This window comes from Phyllobates terribilis, unplaced genomic scaffold (assembly GCF_046119375.1).
Source record: "Phyllobates terribilis strain yellow unplaced genomic scaffold, ASM4611937v1 Scaffold_2__4_contigs__length_985480577, whole genome shotgun sequence".
NCBI lineage: Eukaryota > Metazoa > Chordata > Amphibia > Anura > Dendrobatidae > Phyllobates > Phyllobates terribilis.
The window spans coordinates 362,482,226-362,504,725 of record NW_027362762.1 but is presented as its reverse complement, the minus strand read 5'-3'; the positions used below and the strand labels follow the sequence as shown (position 1 = coordinate 362,504,725).

Genomic DNA, 22,500 nt, shown 5'->3' with positions numbered 1-22,500 from the left:
AGAGACAAGCAAAAAAAGAGTTGTCACTGAATGATGACCAAATTTTGTAGTGCAATTTCTGTAACTTTATGATTCGTGTCATGGATACAAAGCTGGGGGAATTCACGCAGATCCCACCACTGTTACTACTTTGCCACAGATGACACTGGAGAGTTCACACAGATCTCACTGCGGCCATCAGTTGTCAAGGAAATGCAACTCCGCTGCCTCCAATCTTCAGGACAATTATGTAACTGGCTGACAAGTGATGGATGAGACCACGGCTGTTTCAACTACTAGGCTGGTTATTGGGGAACTAACAGTGAGCGTATGGTATATACACCTCCGATTCCAACACATGGAATAAACCCACCGTACGGTCACTGCCAGCTCCGCAATAACAAAAAAAATACTAGCGGCTACCACCAATCATTTATACAGGCGGTTTGGACACCCGTTACAGGTAGCGTATGGCTTCAGGGGTACGGTTTACAGAACAAGAAGAACAGTGCTATTAAATATTATATATTTAATCCAGAAAGTTAGGCAGTGTTTATAAAATATATACAAGATGATACAAAATAGGAACAAACAATACGATATATACAATTACATGAAATAAAAAGGAATAACAAAAGAAAACTACTCAACCTGGTCGCGGAAATTGCTCAGACCTTAGCGGAGGGAAGAACTCCGGTTGGGAAAATGGACAGAACCACAGCAAACTATGTCTTTCAAGGACTGACAAATGGCCCAGACCCAAATACTGATTTTTATTAGCTCAAAGTTACGCCCACACACCTCCCCATGATTAGCTAATTTTGGGGTGGATTGTGCATGTGCTGGGACTGTTAGAATTTAAGGAGATCCTCAACTTACAGGATATCTTCGCACCTGAAGGTTCTTGGTAGATATTGACGTCTTATTTCTTATCATGATTTTAACATTACATAGGGATCAAACATCTATTGGATGGTTCGTATAATCTATTAAGATCGTTATCAAGTTGGAGGGGCTCTAGTGGCTCCACGGTGATGTGAATGAATGCGTTCTGTTTGTCCCTCTGCTACAATGCCGAAAATCTATGTCCCATAAATATCGGATCGATACAAAACCCCAATATTCATATCTGGACAATGAAAACACAACTTCTGGACCACTCTCAAAAAAATCCTTTGAACCCAGGATGCTTCTTCCTTGGAGCAAAGGCAGCCTCTGCACTTCTCCTTCCCAGCGTAAACAGATCTCACGGGTTACTGTCTTTCCCTAGCAGATATCCTGTTTTAATCACCTGTCCACGGCAGGAGGTCTCTGCTTCAAATGTTGTTTTAATTAGTTTCTCTCCCCTTAGCTATAATTAATCCCAAAAAGGAAGGTCAGAGTGTCAGCTCTTCTCCAGTGATAGGTAATTTTCTCTCTTCCTCATATGTTCAATGTCTCTGAAGTTGTTTTATGGATTTTAATTTTCCTCTATGACAATTCACAATAATGTTTAGACATGTTTTAGTTATTTGAATTATTGCGAAGTTTCCTCTAAATAAATACCAGAAAATTGGCATAACAAAATATTCTGTATCTTTACATTTTCAAAAATAATAATGTTTCAAAGTACTGAAACTTTTATGCATTAATTATATGTAGCAGTAAAAGGAAAACTCTTTGATATCATAGAAATAAGAGTCAACTCCAAATTTTAATTGTCAGATTTGAATTCAGGAGGTCAAAATCATTAAGAAGTCATAATCATCATTTCAGAACTGAACCTGACAACTTTTAACAATATGTAGAACAGTGTAAGCTTACATAGCAGATTTAACCCTTATACCACCCACCTTATTTTTTCCAAAGTTCTACATGGCAGTTTAGCTGTGATTTAAAAGAAAAGATGCAAACATAATGCCGGGGTGAAGACTATTATTTTCTACCACATGGAGTGATACATTCTGTACAGTTTTATTGTCGCTTAGGGTTTATTATAATCTACTGAGCAGGTTCTTTAGTCTTTGTGACATTTAAGGTGTGTGGGAGTTGTGACTCATTTTATGAAATTACATTAAGCCTACCTGTTGCTACGTTACATGGTGACTATTGGTTGGATGTGGCTCCCGCATTATTGTATGTGCTGCATTCAGAAAGGCTACTGTGCTGCTATGTAGTTTGTCACGAAGCAGTCTGTCGCCTGACCTGTCCATAGATTGTTAGCCCTGCGCGAGCAGTCTGCCCAGTAACAAAAGATAGGAAGGCAAAAACTACATCTAAGACAGTCAAATAGGGAAATAAATGACACATCAATGAATTTCTGGGACAGATGGATGACAGGAGAGAAGGAGACACTGGGATTATCCACAGTCATGGTGCATTAGGATACCTTACTCTCTTACTCACATTTGACATTCTTTCCTGCCATTGCTTTAAATAGAAAATATGCTAAAGTTTCTTAATACTTGAATGCCTTAATTTTCTAATATATTTTGGTGATAAAATGTTGTCCCAGGGAGCTACTTGCTGATGTTACTGTTGGGTCTTATGCAGCTTATTCATATAGACTTCTCTATGGAAGTGGTGTGTTCATCCCGCCTATGGATGCTTATGTGCATTATCAGGCTCAAAGACCAGGCAACAGGGATAGTCTATTTCTTCCTTTAAATGTGCAAGAACAATATCCATCCAGCATCAATTGTGTCTTTGCAGCGGTATCATATTTCTATATCAAAATAAAAAGAATTTTGTAACTACACAGCAAATATACCATTAAAATGTTCCCACAAGGTAAAGTTCTGTGCACTGCTGGGTGAGAGCTGATTAGTATATGTGAAAATTTGTATAAAATGTGATTTCCTTCTTGCGAATGACCTAAAATGGTCCCTGCCATTTTATACAGAAGACTGCATCAGCCAGGGAAGGATTACATAACCTCAGGTGTGGTTGGATGGGCTTGCCCATAATACCATGTTGCTATCACATCACACGATATAGCACAGCCAATCAGGAGGGACTATAATAGCCTCTACAAAAGCAAAGGTAGGGAATGCAGCAGACATTTTGTGATGAATCAGGATAGTGAAAGGATTTCACAGATCCCAGCTTAGAAAAAAGATAGGAAGTGAAAGTTGCAAAATGCTGAACAAGCTGTACAGCTAGAGTGTGACAGCAGAGCTTTGAATGTCATCCGTTTACCCATAAACATATATGCTAAAGTCAATTTAACATAACTAACATGGTGTTTGCATTAAAAAGCTTTAAATGAATATGATACAGTCCTAGGAGACCTCATACACATTTTCAGGGCAAACGAGGCTTTAGAGAAGTTTCAACTCACAGTGAATCAAATTACTGTGAACCGAATTTCCAATTTCGGACAAAATTTGACTAAAAATCTAGCTAATTTGTCTCTAGTCCCAATGCAAAAATCTATAGAATTTTTTTTGAAAGCCTGATAAGGTGACTTACCTCACCCAAAAGCAAACAAATGCAGCTTGTCACACAAAAAAGTATACCAAGATGCAGTCTATCAAACACTCTCCAAAAAGGCCCCATTTGCTGAAGCTTAGAGAGAGCTTATTTTATTTATTGCCTGGGCTGCCACCCCTATGTCCTCTAGGTCTCTAACACTGGAGGTCTGACATCCTGAAGGCGAAACAAGTGGTTACAGGGAAGTGAGCACTATGGTAGTCACACACACCTCCCCTTGATATTATGGATGGATATCTCATTAAGGTAAGAAACTATGACAAATCCTTGTGACATGAAAACCTGAACCTGAAATATAGTAAATTAATGCAGCAATGGGTCTGTCATTACAAGACATTGTACAAAAATATTGTTTCTAAATAACTCTGTGATCAAAAAAAGTATACAAGCTGTCCCACCAGCGACAAGGTGACCCTAAATTGGGACGGTACCTACACTGTCTATATTAAAAACCTTTTTTTGTCTTGTTTGCATTCTGTGCAAATTAAGGGTGTGGCATCCCCTTTGTTGAGCTGATTAGTATATATGTAGCTTACCACCGGCCTAGGTGGTCTGAAGTTGGGACCCGGTCCTATTTGTCTACCCTTTTATATGCATTACTTCAACTTTGATATACAGTAAGGTTTTTAATATAGACAGTGTAGGTACCGTCCCAATTTAGGGTCACCTTGTCGCTGGTAGGATGGCTTGTATACTTTTTTTGATCAAAAATAGTTCACTAAGTACCCTATATTTAATATGCAACTTTGCTTTACATTTATATATAATGATGGTAGGGTATGAGATATATTTTTTGTCTTTTGCAGGTTTTGCTTCTTTTTGCTAGTGTGAACATGCTCCTATTTCTTGCATGTGTACCATCTTAGACCTCAGTTCACATTGCTTGTTTGTTTTTTTTTTGTTTTTTTTAAATAACTCTCTGGTATAATGCTATTCCTTGCAAGTTGTGATGCGCGAAGGTGCTTGAATAAGGGGTTATCCGAGCACGCTCAGCAGCTAACCGAGCATCCTCAGCGTGCTCGCAAAATAGGTTCGCGTTGCAGCGGCTGCATGATTCGTGGCACACATGCAGGAATAGCCTTTCAAACAGCAGCGAATCATGCAGCCGCGGCGACGCAAACCTATTTCGTGAGCACAGCGAAGATACTCAGTTAGCACCTGAGTGTGCTCGGATAACCTCTTATCCAAGCACGTTCGCGCATCACTACTTGCAAGTAATTCATCTGGTGTATGGAGTCTTACTGCCGTGCTTCCTTGAAAAAAGCATGCAAATCAGCTCTCTTCTGATGAAGGAACACTGTTTCTCTAAATAACAAGACCAATGCCCCAAAACTTTCAGTGTACCGGCTCCATGGTGTCACTGTGCTAGCATATGCCACTGTATATTACAGAAGGAAGAGTGAATAGTCATGTATGGTTTATCAAGTTACCTTGAAAGACAATTCTTACAGAGCCTACAAGTAGTATTCAACCCCCTGCAGATTTAGCTGGTTGACACATGCGGAATTAACTTGGCATTGTGACATTTGTACTGTAGATCAGCCTGGAAGTGGGAAATGCACTGCAGCAAATTTTGTTTTTGTTTTGTTTTGTTTTTTAAAAAACGTTAAAAGTTAATTCAGAGAGTCATTTATTATTCAACCCCTCAAACCACAAGAATCCTGTTTGGTCCCCCTAAAGTATTAAGAAGTAGTTCAGGCACCAAGAATAATGAGCTTCACATGTGTGGATTAAAGATCTCTTTTGCCAGCCTTTTCTGACTATTTAAGACCCTCCCCAAACTTGTGAACAGCACTCAGACATGGTCAACATGGCAAAGACAAAGGAGCATTCCAAGGCCATCAGAGACAAGATCGTGGAGGGTCACAAGGCTGGCAAGGGGTACAAAACCCTTTCCAAGGAGTTGGGCCTACCTGTCTCCACTGTTGGGAGCATCATCCGTAAGTGGAAGGCTTATGGAACTACTGTTAGCCTTCCACGGCCTGGACAGCCTTTGAAAGTGTCCTCCCGTGCCGAGGCCAGGCTTGTCCGAAGAGTCAAGGCTAACCCAAGGACAACAAGGAAGGAGCTCCGGGAAGATCTCATGGCAGTGGGGACATTGGTTTCAGTCAATACCATAAGTAACGTACTCCACCGCAATGGTCTCCGTTCCAGACCAGCCTGTATGGTACCTTTACTTTCAAAGCGTCATGTCAAGTCTCGTCTACAGTTTGCTCATGATCACTTGGAGGACTCTGAGACAGACTGGTTCAAGGTTCTATGGTCTGATGAGACCAAGATCGAGATCTTTGGTGCCAACCACACACGTGACGTTTGGAGACTGGATGGCACTGCATACGACCCCAAGAATACCATCCCTACAGTCAAGCATGGTGGTGGCAGCATCATGCTGTGGGGCTGTTTCTCAGCCAAGGGGCCTGGCCATCTGGTCCGCATCCATGGGAAGATGGATAGCACGGCCTACCTGGAGATATTGGCCAAGAACCTCCGCTCCTCCATCAAGGATCTTAAGATGGGTCATAATTTCATCTTCCAACAAGACAACGACCCAAAGCACACAGCCAAGAAAACCAAGGCCTGGTTCAAGAGGGAAAAAGTCAAGGTGTTGGAGTGGCCTAGTCAGTCTCCTGACCTTAACCCAATTGAAAACTTGTGGAAGGAGCTCAAGAATAAAGTCCACATGAGACACCCAAAGAACCTAGATAACTTGGAGAAAATCTGCATGGAGGAGTGGGCCAAGATAACTCCAAAGACCTGTGCCGGCCTGATCAGGTCTTATAAAAGACGAATATTAGCTGTAATTGCAAACAAGGGTTATTCCACAAAATATTAAACATAGGGGTTGTATAATAATTGACCCACACTTTTATGTTTAAAATTTAATAAAATTCAACTGAGCAACATAACTTTTTGGTTTGTAAGATTTATGCTTCTGTTCATAAAACCTACTCTCGTTTGCAGTTTGAAGGCTCTAACTTATTTGCATCTTATCAAACCAGCTAAATCTGCAGGGGGTTGAATACTACTTGTAGGCACTGTATGTGTCACATTGATTTAGAACCTTTATATAGTTAAATATTGTACAGTGTAGCCATTCTTAACTTTAATATTGTTTTATGATTCCTGTAATACTGAATGATTAGAAAAAGCAAGAGGATTTCCAGAAACTGACATAAATAGTCATACAAGAGGAAAAAAGTAACGTTAAAGCTGCTCTCCGAAGCTAGCTTTAGTAAGTTTTCCTGAGAGGCTACTCCTAATATTTCTCACCCAAGAAGCATAACATATTTGCTTTATTTAATAAAAATGTAAAATCTCAACAGACTTCTTACAATTAATTGCGTCCTTTCATTTACAGAATTTGTCTAAATACATGCCATTCCCAAGTTTCTAAATTTCTTTACTCAGAACTCAGTTCTTGACCCCAGTATTCTGGCGTTGTGCCTAGACGTTCATCTGAATCCACCCTTTTTAGAGCTACATCTGCTATTTACTCAGTTCTCTTCAGTCTATGATATCATGCTGTTATTGTATGTACTTTATAAAGTCATGGTTTTCTTTACCATCCGAAGGTCAGTGCAAAGAGGATCAGGATTGCTGGTTGTTGAGACAGGGATGACAGTTTTATGGATATACTTATTTAACAGATATGTCAGCTAAGCACTGCTGCATAGCTATCTGTTGCAGGGGCGGCATACCACTGATGTAGCCGATGCAGCTGCACCGGGGCCCAGAGATGGAGAGAGGCCCTTGCAGGGCGGCTAATAATGAGGGCAGTCTGGCCTGTTTCTCAGAGCCCATGGACAGATTTCCCTAATTATGTGTGGTGAGAAGGGAGCGATCCCTGGAGCTCCGCTGCCTACAGGAGAAAATGGCACCGGAGCGGCAGGAACACGCCCTCTGCTTCCTGCCAGCGCTTTCTTTCTCTGACACAGGCACGCGCGGCTTGATGAGGTCAGCATGCAGCGCGCGCCTGTGTCATTTAAAACGTTGCCAGCGACGACAATGATGCGGGGGAACAGATGGAGAGGTGAATGTTGTGGTTTTTTTTTTACCAGTGCACTGGGTAGAGGACAATGAGTAGTGGTGGGGGAGAACAATGATGGTGGTGGTGGAGAGGACAATGGTGGATGTGGGGGAGAGGTCAATGATAGGAGTGGGGGAGGGGACAATGATGGAGGTGGGGGAGAGGACAATGATGGGGGTGGGGGAGAGGGCAATGATGAGGGGGAGAGGACAATGATGGGGATGGAGAAAAGAATAATGAGGGGGGTGGGGGGAGAGGACATTGAGGGATAAGGGGGAGAGGACAATGAGGGGGGTGTGGGATTGGAATCGGAGTAAGAGGGGCCTATAATGGACTTATGAACTGGGGGAGGAGGAGTAGGCCTTTAGATATGTATGTAAAATGATTTGGGTGGTGGAGAGGGTGCTTAGTCCCTGATAGCATCCTCCCCCATCCCACAATTCATTATGACACTGTCAGGGACTTAAAATGTATTAATGTATTGGGCAGTGGAAGAGGAGAGGGTAAGGTGGCTAGAACACTTTATAATGAATTGAAAGGTGGGAGAAGATGTGTCAGGGACTTGTAATGAATTGGGAGGTAGCAGAGAATGTTAAGTACTTGATAATGTCTTCTCCCAACCTCAAATTCATTATGATGCTACCATGCTATCAAGTACTTATAATGAATGGGAAGGGGGACACAGGACAGGGACCAAGTCTATGTGCACACGTTCAGGATTTGCAGGAGAAATGCTGCATGTCCTAATGTGTTGGCATGAAGAACGCTGCATCAAATACATTTTTTTGACATGCTTTTGTTATGCATTTTCCCCCACTCATTAGTATGGGTGAAATAACACTGCAAGAATTGACATTATGCAGATTTTCATCTGCTGCAAATCTGCAAGGAAAAAAAGCAATGTGTGCATGAGACTTCAGGGATCTTATTCACTTTGCTTGTACTGTAAAACCTTCCGTGTGCACATAGCCTTACAGTTAATTGGGGAGAGTAACAGAGACTGAATAATTTATATTATTGGACGGTGGAGATTATAGTTAATGGGGGGGCACAGTGCAGCTTTTCACTTTAGATTTTGATTATTGCGTGGCTAATAATATATTAATGATGGGGTACATATCGGTATTCAGTTCAGGGGTCGTGACTAGAAGAGGTCTACGTGAAAGTGACCAGATGGAGAAGAATTATTTTAACTGACGGCACACGGGACTCGTAGAATTTTATAGGTTCATTCACACATCCTTGAAAATCACGGATCTGAGAATGAGATCCGTGAGGGTCAGAGAATGTCCTGTTCTAATCTGATTTTGAGGATCAGGATAATACATGCTCTATATGGCTGTAAGAGCGTCAGCACACCAACACTGCATACGGATACAGGAATGTAGCCTTATTTTGTATAGCACTGTCAATTAGTATATAGTGAACTCACATATTATGTATAGCGCCGTCCTTCGTTACATAGTTTCATCTTTTATTATGTATAACACCATCTGTGAAGAACAGGGGTCTTCCGTGGCCGTAATACAACTCAGACAACACAGGGTGAGGGTAAACAAGTGTGGCAATATTTTATTGAACCACCAAATGGACAATAAACACATAGAACAGTCCCAGCAAATACCCAAGATGGTGCAAAATTAGCCTCACCCTTGTGCTGGCCTGCCTGGGAATAGAACAGCAGCAACTTTGGGACTTTCAGGGCCAACTACCTCAACCAGTGGCCCCCCTGCTTTTGGTGGGCCCCCACAGAGAGGAGGTAGCGGCAGGCTTAGGAAGCTGACAGTCCATCGAGGTACAAGGCCAGGAGACTCGAGGGTCCCACCCTGGCCTCTCCGACAGTTTCTATGGGGCCAGATGACCGGCTGGTCCTAATCTGGCTTCTCCGAATGTCTCTATGGGTTTCAGGCGACCGGAGGGTCCCACCTGGCAACCCCAAACAACATATCCATGGGGCCAGGTGACCTCACTATCTCAATCTGGTCTCCCCAAATGTATCCATGGGTTCTCTGATGGTCAATGGAGCAGATCTGTATCCTTCCAGTCAGGGCCGTATACCCTTAGGCCGGAATCATGTTGAATCCAAATCTGTGTCTCTCTGGATCGAGCCATGCTACCAAAGCTGCTGTTCTGACGAGTGTCTCTCCAATTCTCCTTGATTCCTTTTCCAGCAGGATAGAAAAGCCCTTTTTATATTTACATACGTGGTTAAGGTCATCAGTCACAGATCGGAGAGGGGGGGGAGGTGCAGTGCTCAGGTCTCATTGTTTGAACTAATTCCCCTGCTCTTGTAAATAAACTAGTTGACTTTAGTACAATAGGTAATTAGCATATTAAAAACATTATTGTTTCCAAACCAAGAGAAATCAATATTCAGGTTTATACATACTATAGTATGTCTTTCCTGACCAGCCAAAGAAAAACACATACTTTCACAAGTCGACACAAAGATAATAGTGTATTTCTCTTGGCTTAACAAATCTGAACATCTGGCTGATTAAGATAAGAAGTTGTTTCGTCACACCATCCCTTATTATGTACAATCCTCTCTAGTTATATATGGTGCCGTCCTTTATTATATAGCTTCCTCTGCTGTTATGTACAGTACCGTCCCTTACATAGTGTATTTTTGTTATTCACAGTGCCCTCTTTTATTACATAGTCCTCTCTTGTTAGATATAAATATACTGCTGATAAAGCAGCCGGTGACCAGAAGACCAGTCCATCAGCCTCCTCCATTAGAAAAGAAGCTTTCCCATGCTCCATCAGCCGTCACTGCATTATATATCTAACAAGAGAGGGCGCTATGTAATAAAAAACAGGGTGTTATATAATACGATATGTAAGGGACGGTGCTGTACATAACAAGAGATGGCACAGTGTAATAAGGAACGGTAATAAAGGAGACTATGTAAGATATATACACTGTATTATGTATATATTCTGTATATATATTTAAAGGAGAGGATAAGACAAACTATATTAATTAAGCGCACATTCTATTCATATTTGAAAATAATCTTCTGTGTGGTATATGACAACTAGCAAGATGGCGACCGTAGTGTTGCAAGTGTAAAACGCATGCCCGGTGACGTCACGATATGGGCGGACTAAGTTCGCTCCGGTCATGTGACAATACAATGTGGGCCTCATGGGAGACATGCGCAGATTGAATTTTGAGACGCCGAGAATAGCGTGGAGGAAGTAGGAAGTGTGGCCATGCATGATTGCTGCGGGGTGAGTCGCACCCTCATATGTATTATTTATAATTTACACCTGGCACTAATAATTATCAATCAAAGCACTTGTCACTTTATGAGAGTTATGGATCATAATATTGAAGATAATAATGTATTTTCTAAACTTATCACTAAGTATTTAACTTGAACGTTATTTTGAGACATGCACTTTTGCACCCTATGCACTTGAACTCTGCTTGAAAAAGGTTCTGTGAACCGAAACGTTGCCTTTTGGGCTCAATAAAGTCAATTTTTTTCTAAAAAATTATTTGGAGTGCTGCCTTTTGATATACCTTTTTTGATATGCAACAGTTTGGACAGACTGTTTGGAGGCCTGGCACCCATCAGTGAGTAATGATTAAATGGTGCTGTTTTCAACATATACTTATATATATATATATATATATATATATATATATATATATATATATATATACATACATACATATACATACACACACACATATACATATATATATATATATATATATACACACATACACACAGGGTGGTCCAAAAGTAGGTGGACAGAAAATAATAACATTTATTTTGATTTATATATAAAATTATATTTACTAACACAAGCATAACATTGACAATTAAGTTTTATTCTGAACAATAATACAAAAGCCCTTAAATTTTATCAACGCAGGTGCTCAAACTGTTTTCCATTACAATTTGCACAGCTTTGAAGTCTGCCTCTTACGTTTCAACAAACTTTTTGCACAAGTCTCTTTGGGTATTAATTTCTTGAAATGCATCTCTTATGTAATTTTTCAAATCACTGACACATTTTGGTTTTCGACTATAAACTTTGTCCTTGAGTACTCCCCAAAAGAAAAAATCCATTGGGGTCAAGTCTGGTGAATGTGCCGGCCAATCAAGTGGGACTCTTCGGCCAATCCATTTATTAGGAAATGTTTCATCAAGATACTCAGGGACTACTCTTGAATAATGTGGATGGGCCCCATCTTGTTGGAAATAAAGGTCATATGAATTAGGCTGTTGCTGTAACTGGGGAACAACTTGATTCATTAGAATGTCGAGATACTTATCTCCTGTGACTGTTCCATCAAAAAATAAAACACCAAAACTTGAAATACCACCCCAAACATTGACACCAGGCTCATTTAGTTGTTGCTCTATTGTTAAATGCATGTTCTCATTATACCAGTAAACACAATTATGTCTGTTAATATGGCCGGATAATTTGAAAGAAGCTTCATCAATCCACATAATGTTATCTAAAATTACTGGATTTTCTTCAATTTCGTTAAACATAACCTCACTAAATTGTAGCCGCCTGTCTGGATCATCCTCCAATAAACCATGAATTAGACGTGGACGATAAGCTTTAGAACCCAACAGATTTCAGGATTCGCATGATAGAAGCTCATGAAATTCCCAATTCCAAAGAGGCTCTTCTGTGGACGTTTTTGGACTCTGAACAAATGTTTCAGCAACAAGTTGTTTATTATCTTCTGTACAGACTGTTTTGGGTCGACCAGTTTTTGGAGCATTAAGGATTGAGTCAGTGGCATTGAATTTGTCACGAATGCGGTAAATGGTTTGTCTCTTTGGGGCTTGAGTACCAAATGTTTCAACCCAATTTGCTCTAACAGTTACAGCATTTTGAGATTTCCAATACTCTGTTAAAATCCATTTTCTTTGATCTGGCTGATGTTTTGGTCACTTTTGAATGTTGGTTGTGCTTTCACACTCGTGGTAGCATGAGACGGATTCTACAACCCACAGAAATTGCTCAGGTAGTGCAGCTCATCCAGGATGGCACATCAATGCAAGCTGTGGCAAGAAGGTTTGCTGTGTCTGTCAGACTAGTGTCCAGAGGTTGGAGGCGCTACCAGGAGACAGGCCAGTGCACCAGGAGACGTGGAGGGGGCCGTAGGAGGGCAACTACCCAGCAGTAGGACCGATACCTCCGCCTTTGTGCAAGAAGGAACAGGAGGAGCACTGCCAAAGCCCTGCAAAATGACCGCCAGCAGGCTACAAATGTGTATGTGTCTGCACAAACGGTTAGAAACCGACTCCATGAGGGTGGTATGAGGGCCCGACTTCCACAGATGGGGGTTGTGCTCACAGCGCAACACCGTGCAGGACGCTTTGCATTTGCCACAGAACACAAGGATTGGCAGTCGCCACAGATGAAAGCAGGTTCACACTGAGCACATGTGACAGACGTGACAGAGTTTGGAGACGCCGTGGAGAGCGATCGGTTGCCTGCAACATCCTTCAGCATGACCAGTTTTGCAGTGGCTCAGTAATGGTGCGGAGTGGCATTTCTTTGGAGGGCCGCACAGCCCTCAATTTGCTCGCCAGAGGTAGCCTGACTGCCATTAGGTACCGAGATGAGATCCTCAGACCCCTTGTGAGACCATATGCTGGTGCGGTTGGCCCTGGGCTCCTCCTAATGCAGGACAATGCTAGACCTCATGTGGCTGGAGTGTGTCAACAGTTCCTGCAAGATGAAGGCATTGAAGCTATGGACTGGCCCGCCCGTTCCCCAGACCTGAATCCCATTGAGCACATCTGGGACACCATGTCTCGCTCCATCCACCGACGTCACGTTGCACCACAGACTGTCCAGGAGTTGGCGGATGCTTTAGTCCAGGTCTGGGAGGAGATCCCACAGGAGGCCATCCGCATCCTCATCAGGAGCATGCCCAGGCATTGTAGGGAGGTCATACAGGCACGTGGTGGCCACACACAATACTGAGCCTCATTTTGACTTGCTTTAAGGACATTAAATCAAAGTTGGATCAGCCTGTAGTGTGTTTTCCCACTTTAATTTTGGGGGTGACTCCAAATCCAGGCCTCCATTGGTTAATAAATTTGATTTCCATTGATGAATTTTGTGTGATTTTGTTGTCAGCACATTCAACTTTGTACAGAACAAAGTATTCAATGAGAATATTTCATTCATTCAGATCTAGGATGTGTTATTTGAGTGTTCCCTTTATTTTTTTGAGCAGTGTATATTATCACAATGGCTAGAGGAACTTGTCTTGTCTAGCTGTACTAGGTATGTACTCCCTTTTATGTACCCACATATAAAATCGACAGTTTTGCAGCACATATGAGATGCGTAGGTGGCAGAGACCTGTAATAAGGAGTTACAGTATAGAATCTCTGAGTCTTGTTATACGGGTTCTGTCATACACTACAGTGCCTTGAAAAACTATTCATACACCATGAATTTTTCCACATTTTTTCACGTTACACTGACAAACTTAAATGTATTTTATAGGGATTTTACGTGATATACCAACAAAAAGTAGCACATATTTGTGAAGTGTAAAGGAAAAATGATACATGATTTTCTAAATATGTTAATAGTATAAATCTGAAAATTGTGACACACATTTGTATCCCGTCCCAATGAGTCACTACTTCGTAGGACCACCTTTCGTTCCAATTATTGCTTCAAGTCTTTTTGGGTATGTTTCTACCAGCTTTGCACATCTCGAGGATGAAATTATTGCCCATTCTTCTTTGCAAACTAGCTCTACCTCAGTGAGATTGGATGGAGAGCACATGTGAAGAGTAATTTTCAAGCCTAGGCACAGATTCTAAATGCGATTTAGGTCTGGACATTGACCAGGCCATTCAAATACATGAATATGCTTTGATCTATTCTAAACCATTCCATTGTGGCTCTTGCAGTATGTTTAAGGTGGGTGTCCTCCTTGAAGGTGAACCTACGCCCCAATCGCAAGTCTTTTGCCTCTAACAGATTTTCCTACAAGACTGCCCTGTAGTTATCTCCATCCATCTTCCCATCAACTCTGACCAGCTTCCCTGTCCTTGCTGAAGAAAAACATCCCCACCGAATGATGCTGCCACCACCATGGTTGACGGTGGGGAGGGTGTTTTCAGGGTGATGTGCAGAATTAGTTTTCTGCCATACCTAGCATTTTGTATTTATGTCCAAAAGTTCTAGTTTGGTCTCATTTAACCAGAGCACCTTCTTCAACATGCAAGGTGTGTCCACTACATGGCATGTGGAAGAAGGTGCTGAGTTCTAAGAAGCAAGAGACACCTTTTATAGTGGCTCTCAACAATGTCTAAAAAATGGGCGTTTAGAATGGGGAAACTATTTGATTGAAAAGCTCAAAAGGTACTAATAGATGCTATTTCCACATGGACTTAGAAACTCCAAACTAAAATCTGGTTAACACAAAAGTGAATTATTCTTTCAGACCACTTTTTTTTTTCAGCTAAATACAAGCTAAGAATTCATGGCCAAGCCAAGGAGGAAAACTCTCCTTTTGCCAGTGAAGAAGTGTAGAAATGAAGGGAGGTTTCTTCTTCAGGCTGTTACATCACAACCACACAGTCTTGTGAGAAGGAAGAAGAGAATAATGACTGTACCTGTGACATATATAGAATTCTACATTCTAAGTACCTTGGTCAGACCCTCATGATCCTTAGAATGACTGTGTGCAGGACCTTAATTACTCAAGACTTAGGACTGGCATGGGTTCTTGAGGTCAGACCCCCATCAATCATAATACAGTATTACAATAGAATACCTACAGGATTTGCTGGTACTTTTAAAACTTTTTTGCATTTTTTGTACATGTAGTGTTCATTTTGAATCCACTAACTTTAGGATCTAGTTATTATATATTAGTTTTATGACACCAATAGTTCTGATGATGGCATATCACTAACAAACTGGAACAATTCAAACAATATATATAGAAAACTGATATCATTGTAATTATTCTGCAGAGTTTCTTTCAAACTCTAATGAATAATTATTTTGCTCTGCTGTTTGCTACGCAGCAGTTCAAGTATTGCTACACTGGCTGTCACCAGTTTGTACCGCATATAGTTTTTCTACGCTGTCGTAGAGTTCTGTAAATGAGCACTTGGTAGGTCCCAGTGAAAATGACAGAGCAAGATAACTAACTGCATAGAAGTTTTATTCTCTTTCAGTACTTTGGGGGCCCAGTATAAATACACACGTTTTTTTCCTTTTTAGCAGAATGATATGTGTTTAGATGATTAAGCCTTTCTTCTAGAAAACAGACATCAGAAAAGTTCTAAAATAAGCTGTAAACATATTTACTTACGATGACTGAGAAGCTTTTCTTCTAAGTAGATAATCCACTACATCTGGATCAGTTTCTAAAAGGCTAAGGAGAACTTCATTCTGTAAATCAGGAGGCACCTATATTAAAAAAGGATAAAATAAATATATGAGCTTGGACGTAATCCAATACCCAAGCTGACAGTCTCCAACTTTTTTAGAACTGCTTTTCTAAAGGGCCATATATAATTATATTTACTGTATTTTTCGGACTATAAGACGCACTGGACCATAAGACGCACCCCAAATTTTAGGGTGGAAAATAGGAAAAAAATTATTTTTTATAAGATGGGGGTCCGTCTTATAGTCTGAATAGGTATCTTACCTGGGGGGGGCGGTGGAGCTGGGGTCACAGGAGGCAGGGTCCTTCAGGAAGCCGGCAAAAGTGGAGGCATGCTGGTACCTGGTGGGTTGGTGCCCTGGTACCTGGGGGCCTGGTGCCCTGGTACCAGGTTTACTGGGGGCCTGGTGCCCTGGTACCTGGGGTGCTGTTGGCCTGGTGCTGGTGCCTGGCGCTGGGGTGCTGGGGGCCAGGGTGCTGGTGGCCTGGTACCTGGGGTGCTGGGGGCCGGGGTGCTGGTGGTCTGGTGCTGGTGGCCTGGGGTGCTGGGGGCCAGGGTGCTGGTGGCCTGGTACCTGGGGTGCTGGTGGCCTGGTGCAGGTGCTTGGGGGCTTGGTACCTGGGGTGCTGGTACCTGGGGTGCTGGGGGCCAGGGTGCTGGGGGCCTGGTACCTGGGGTGCTGGTGCCTGGGGTGCAGGTGCCTGGTACCTGGGGTGCTGGGGGCCGGTGGCCTGGTCCTGGTGGCCTCGTACCTGGGGTGCTGGGGGGCCTGGTGCTGGTGTATTGCTGTGGTGGTGGAGCGGGATCGCAGGGCGGCGGAGGAAGAAGACGTGAGGCGGGCCGGTATCTGGCAGGGGGCTGGGTCTGGTCGGGTACCGGGGTCGGTGTATTGCTGTGAGCGGAGTTTGCAGAGCAGAGTGAGCGGCTTCTGGTGGCCGCGGCCATCTTTCTGAAGCTGTGCTCTACAGGAGAATGGCCGCCGACCCAGCAGAGCGCATGCGCCGGCTACGGCGGCCATTTTCCTGTAGAGCACAGCTTCAGGAACATGGCCGCGGCCACCGGAAGCCGCTCACTCTGCTCTGCAAACTCCGCTCACAGCAATACACCGGCCCCGGTACCCGGCCAGGCCTGGCCCACCTCACCTCCTCTTCCGCCACCACCCTGCGATCGAGCTCCACCACCACCGGTAAGTTTCATTCAGACCATAAGACGCACCCCCCATTTTCCTTCCAAATTTTGGGGGAAAAAAGTGCGTCTTAAGGTCCGAAAAATATGGTAGTTATGCTTGGATCAATTTTTCCACCTTCTAAAAAGCATTGGAACTTGCTTGCAATATGACACAGATTTTGATATGAAAAACGTGTGAAGAACTATATGTTGTCTAACTGTTTAAGTTTGTGTAATTGAACAAAACAAAAAACAAGTTTTCCCCTACCCATAGAATAAAGGATAACTTGCTGATCCAACAATTGGGTCCCCAATCGATCCTGAGATTTGGACTCTGAAAACCCAGGAAGAGAGCTTTGCAACCCTGATCCAAATGGTGGCTGAGGTGCATATGCTTTGTCTCCACTCTGTTCATTGTCAATGGTACTGCTGAAATTAGCCAAGCTAATTGGCTTTCTCCCAAAAATCTCCATATCCTTTAAGAAGGGCTGTGATTTGATTCTTGCATGCCTGTTAGATATATATTAGGCGTGCTAGAATACCATTACACCATATAATACCGTATCTTATCAAGTACAGAAGCTGGAAATATGCTATTAAATTGTTAGGAGTGTTAATACAGGTTAGGCACTGTTCACATCTCATTTGGAGCCTACATTTAAGGTATGCATTCAGAGGATCTCCCATAGTGTACATCTACTGTAAGACTACAGGAAAAATATAATCTTGGATCTCTTCTTGGATAAGGTCAGATTGGATACATCCACCTGGATGCAACCCTCATTTGGATAACTATATAGACTCATTCAGACATTTCGGAAAATACACCATCTTAGACACAAATAGGAGACAACCATCCAACACCTGCGCCCAGTAGAGAAGGCCCATACAATTTTTGAAAACCAAAAAGAAATCATCATCAAACCTGCAGACAAGAGGGGTGCAATAGTCATGATGAACAAATAAGACTACACGAAGAAAGCACAAAGACAACTCTACTACAAAAAATTGGGGTCTGACACTACACAGTACTATTACAAGGAACTAAACAAATTGTTCTCTTGTCTGCCTGAGACATCCATAAGAGCTGATGACCTTATACCAGAGAGTCCAAGAACAGGGACATTTTATATACTTGCCAAAATCCACAAATCTGGAAATCTAAGAAAACCAATCATTTCATGTGTGGCACCCTTACTGAGCAAGTTTCTGGATAGGTAGAAGGTGTTCTTAAACCCCTGGTAAAGGATACACCCAGCTACATTCAGGACACAACTAACCTAGTGAAAAAATTGGCAGCAATAGGTCTAACACATATTTGCGGTCACGCGCCTACTGCTCCCAGTACCGGAGAATCCTTACACCATGCAGTGCGCGTGATGTGAGGATTCATAGGTCTACAGTCACATAAAGTGAATGCAGGCTTGTAGCCTCAGACTGGACAACCCCTTTAACTACAGCTGTGGTCCCTTCCTTTTGATTATAGCAAGGGGTCCTAGAAGTCAGATCTTTAACAATCATGAAGTTATGGCAAAGCCAAACAATATGCCATCTGGTCTTATCATGGAAAAACCCCTGTCATGATAAAGGACTGGCAAAACAAATGTTAGACCACCATACAGGAATGTTGAACTGTGATAGAAAGGGACAACAAGGAATGTATGGAAACCTGATTGCATGACAGTTGGGAGTACTGTAATTATTACCCTTCTATGACCAGGAAAAATAAGGTTTGGGCTAATGTTTTAGACTATTCTGTTATTTGATTTTTAATTACTGTTCCTTTATGCTCATTTGCAATACTTAGCATGTGATGGGAAACACGAATGTTTTGGCTTCACATCAAAGATACTTGAGTAATGTTTTTCCATTGTTATTATTTCCTGGCTAAAAACATCAGACGAAAAGTAACGAAAAAAGCATTCGGCATTGCTGTGTCAGCAATCCATTAAAGAGGTTGTGTTTAAAATAAAAATGAATACAGCATATTAATATAATTTCATTATTAGGCCATGTTCACACATTCAGTATTTGGTGAGTTTTTACATCAGTATTTGTAAGTCAATATCAGGAGTGGAACAATCAGAGGAAAAGTAGAATAGAAACACGTCACCGCTTCTGTATTTATCACCCACTCCTGGTTTTGGCTTCCAAATAGTGATATAAATATACTGATCGTGGCCTTAGGGCTCCACCAATGTCCCATTGTTGGGCTTGGTCTCATTTCCGAATTTGCTTTGACACAGTGAAGAGATTCCCCCCCCCCCTCCTTGTGTCTGTCATGTGTATAGAAGGGGCTGGGCTAGTCATTATAATGAGCCAGCTCCCTTCATACAGTACACGTCACCAACAGAGGGGGCTGAAGAGAGAGCTGCCGGTCCACAAAACCAGTACGGACAGCAGGACATTGATGCAACCTTGATAATAACAGTATATTAGTAAAATGTATTTTTTTGATTTTCCACACTTCTGAATGACCCCTTAAAGCACTGCCATAAAAGAGTATACCAATCAAGGGCAATTTTCAGGACTTAAGAGCCTTTTACAAAGAGCGATCTTATGAACAATCATTCATACAAACATTAATTCGCAGTCAATTCACAGTGCAAACATGTCCAGCGACAAGGCAAACATGTATTTGCTCATTTCATAATCCACAGCACATCTTCCCAGGTAAATGGGATATGCTATTAATAATCCACTGTACAGGGAGAGTGGGGGGAGACGAAAGATAGAAATTGAAGAGGAATATTACATGGCGATTACTTTATAATAAACAAGGATTCTATGTAAATCTAAAAACTTTATAGTTGTGCAATGTCACTGTGGCAATAGTAATAGATGCATTCCACTCAATAATTGACAAGTAATTTGGAAGCCACTTATATAAATTTAGTACCACTGTCTGATATTCTAGTATAAAGTGGACTTTATAAAATTAAAGGGAATCTGTCAGTAGGATCAATCCTCCCAAGCCATCTATAAGGGCATCTAGGTCATAGAAAGCTGAATAAAATGATAAGTGCTGTGATCTGATGTCTTATCCCAGAGAAATACATGTTTTTCTTATATGTAAATGAGCTTTTCAGGGCTATGGGCCAGACACTGATCTGCATGAGAATCGGCCTCCGTAGCTTATTTTAAATAAAAAGGAGAGTTACCAATGTGAGACACATAATTAATACAGTAGAACTGAACTTTGTCTCCATACAAACACAGAGATGGAAGCTGAAACTGAGAGGAACCTGCAGATGTGTTAGGTATAATCACACACAGCTCTGCAGTGAGATCAGGAGAGCAGAGAGCGGCCATCACACATCACACTGGGAACTCTCCCTTTAATTTATAATAAGCTCTGGAGGCAGATTCTCATGCAGATCAGTTTCCGGCCAATAACATACAGTATAAGAAAAACGTTGATTTCTCTGGACAAAGACACCAGATCACAGATTTCAAGGTATCACTTTATTCATCTTGCTATGACCTACATGCCCATATAGACAGCTTAGGAGGGTTGATCCTACTGACCGATGCCTTTAAGAATTTTATTTTGGCTCCTTTGTGCTAGAAAAGATTATGCCAGATATTTGGCATACCCTACTAACGTTTAGAAACTTACTGCCGCAAAAGGTCAAAAAGTTAAACTTTTCAACTTTTTGATATCAAAGTGTTAAATTTCCCCCAATGTATCCTACAACAGGCCGGGTGGATAAGTCCATCTTGTGAATTACTGTATATTCTGTACAAAGTAGATCCTGAGGAAAGTAGTAGTCAATTTTACTCCTATTAGGGAAAAAATCCTTTCTGGCAATCAGTACAAATAACTTTTGCCAATATCCCATCTCTGGAAATCTATTTTAATCTCTTTTAATATATTATTACTGACTTGAGTGGACTAAAAATATAACCTTTATTAGTTTCAATAAAATTTGCGAGATTCTCAATTCTACCTTATACAAGTCTATCCAGCAGCATTTATTCCCTATAATTGGGGGGTAATTCTATATGTCTCTGATAGCAAAGGCAGTATAGAGTAGCTGATAGAGGAGACAGAGAAAAGTCTCCTACGTTACCAGACTAGCTCTGCCTGTGAACCGCCTGTGCAACTCCGCTCTGCTCCACCAGGTGCTCACGGCTGAGTCTCCTCTGATCCCTAGTGCATTACAACTCTATTACACCCTTTGCTGCAATTTCATCTCTGCTTCATCGTATCCTCTGGATGCCGATTGCTACTATTTTTGCCATTCTGCCACAAAAGCTTCCATTGTTCCATCCGGAGCTCCTTGCTACACCCATGTCACCTGTCAACAAAACTACACAAAAACGGCTCACTAAGGGCTCTAACAATCCACCTCGCCTTGTGAACTATAACATTATTTTAAGGAATTATTGTGTCCTCACTAGAGTGGGTACTAATCAATTAGTGCGACATGGCACATTAGCGCTCACAGTAATCTGTGGCTGCTCTATGGGAGCAGCGAGAACCGCCTCTTACCTGACAATATCTCTGCCTCTTCTGTTGATTAGCTGGCCTAGTGCAAAGTTATCGTTCCAGCACATGAGACGTTGCGCCAGGCCGGCTGATCTAAAGAAGTGCTGCGGATGTCACTAGGTAGGTAGGTGGGTTGTTCTCACGGCTAACATCCACAAATTGCTGTCCAGACTGATGGACTGGGTCATGCAAATCGATTCACATACTTTTCATGTTTATATTTTTGTACACATCAACACTAGTTATTAGAATTTGTTTCAAACTATTTTACTATCATTATAAATGAATAATAATAATAATAAATTATGGTGCTCCATATTATTTATAGGATGGATATTGCTTACATTTTTGGGACTGGGTGGAATTTTTATCATGGTTTTATTAAATGTAGGTAAATCAGTTATGAATATATCAGCATTATTATTTTGTGGATACAATGTCTGGTAATAATGAATGCCGTTTCCATTATGATGCCACATTCACACGTTCAGTATTCGGTCAGTATTTTACCTCAGTATTTGTAAGCTAAAACCAGGAGTGGGTGATAAATACAGAAGTGGTGACGTGTTTCTATTATACTTTTCCGCTGATTGTTCCTCTCCTGGTTTTGGCTTACAAATACTGATGTAAAATACTGACCAAATACTGACTGTGTGAACGTGACCTAAGAGATCACATTTCCATGTAAAATAATGAGCCATATATTTACATATTTTAAAGTTGAATATCTTGTAAAATAAAGCTACTCACCATCTTCTGGGAATCCCATGTTGTTATTTTAAAGTGACCATAACTCAAAGCTAAAATATGTACTAATGAATCTAAACATATGAATAAGCTGCCCTCCTAACATAATAGTATGCAACCAAAATGATGAAAGCTAATTTAATGCTTTAGAAAAACTGCCAGGTTTCCATACACAAACCTTTTTTCACATTTAGGGATGACTA

The 22,500-nt window shown here is 41.6% G+C and overlaps 1 protein-coding gene across 4 annotated transcripts in view; it reads right to left on the bottom strand.

Annotated features, from left to right (window-relative positions):
- Positions 1–22,500, bottom strand: part of ARHGAP6 (Rho GTPase activating protein 6) — an 807,277-nt gene that overhangs the window by 15,389 nt on the left and 769,388 nt on the right. For all 4 annotated transcript variants that reach the window (XM_073664708.1, XM_073664706.1, XM_073664709.1 and 1 more), the window contains exon 10: positions 15,813–15,910. In XM_073664708.1, the coding sequence (XP_073520809.1) occupies positions 15,813–15,910 (98 nt within the window). The remainder of the gene's footprint in view (positions 1–15,812; positions 15,911–22,500) is intronic.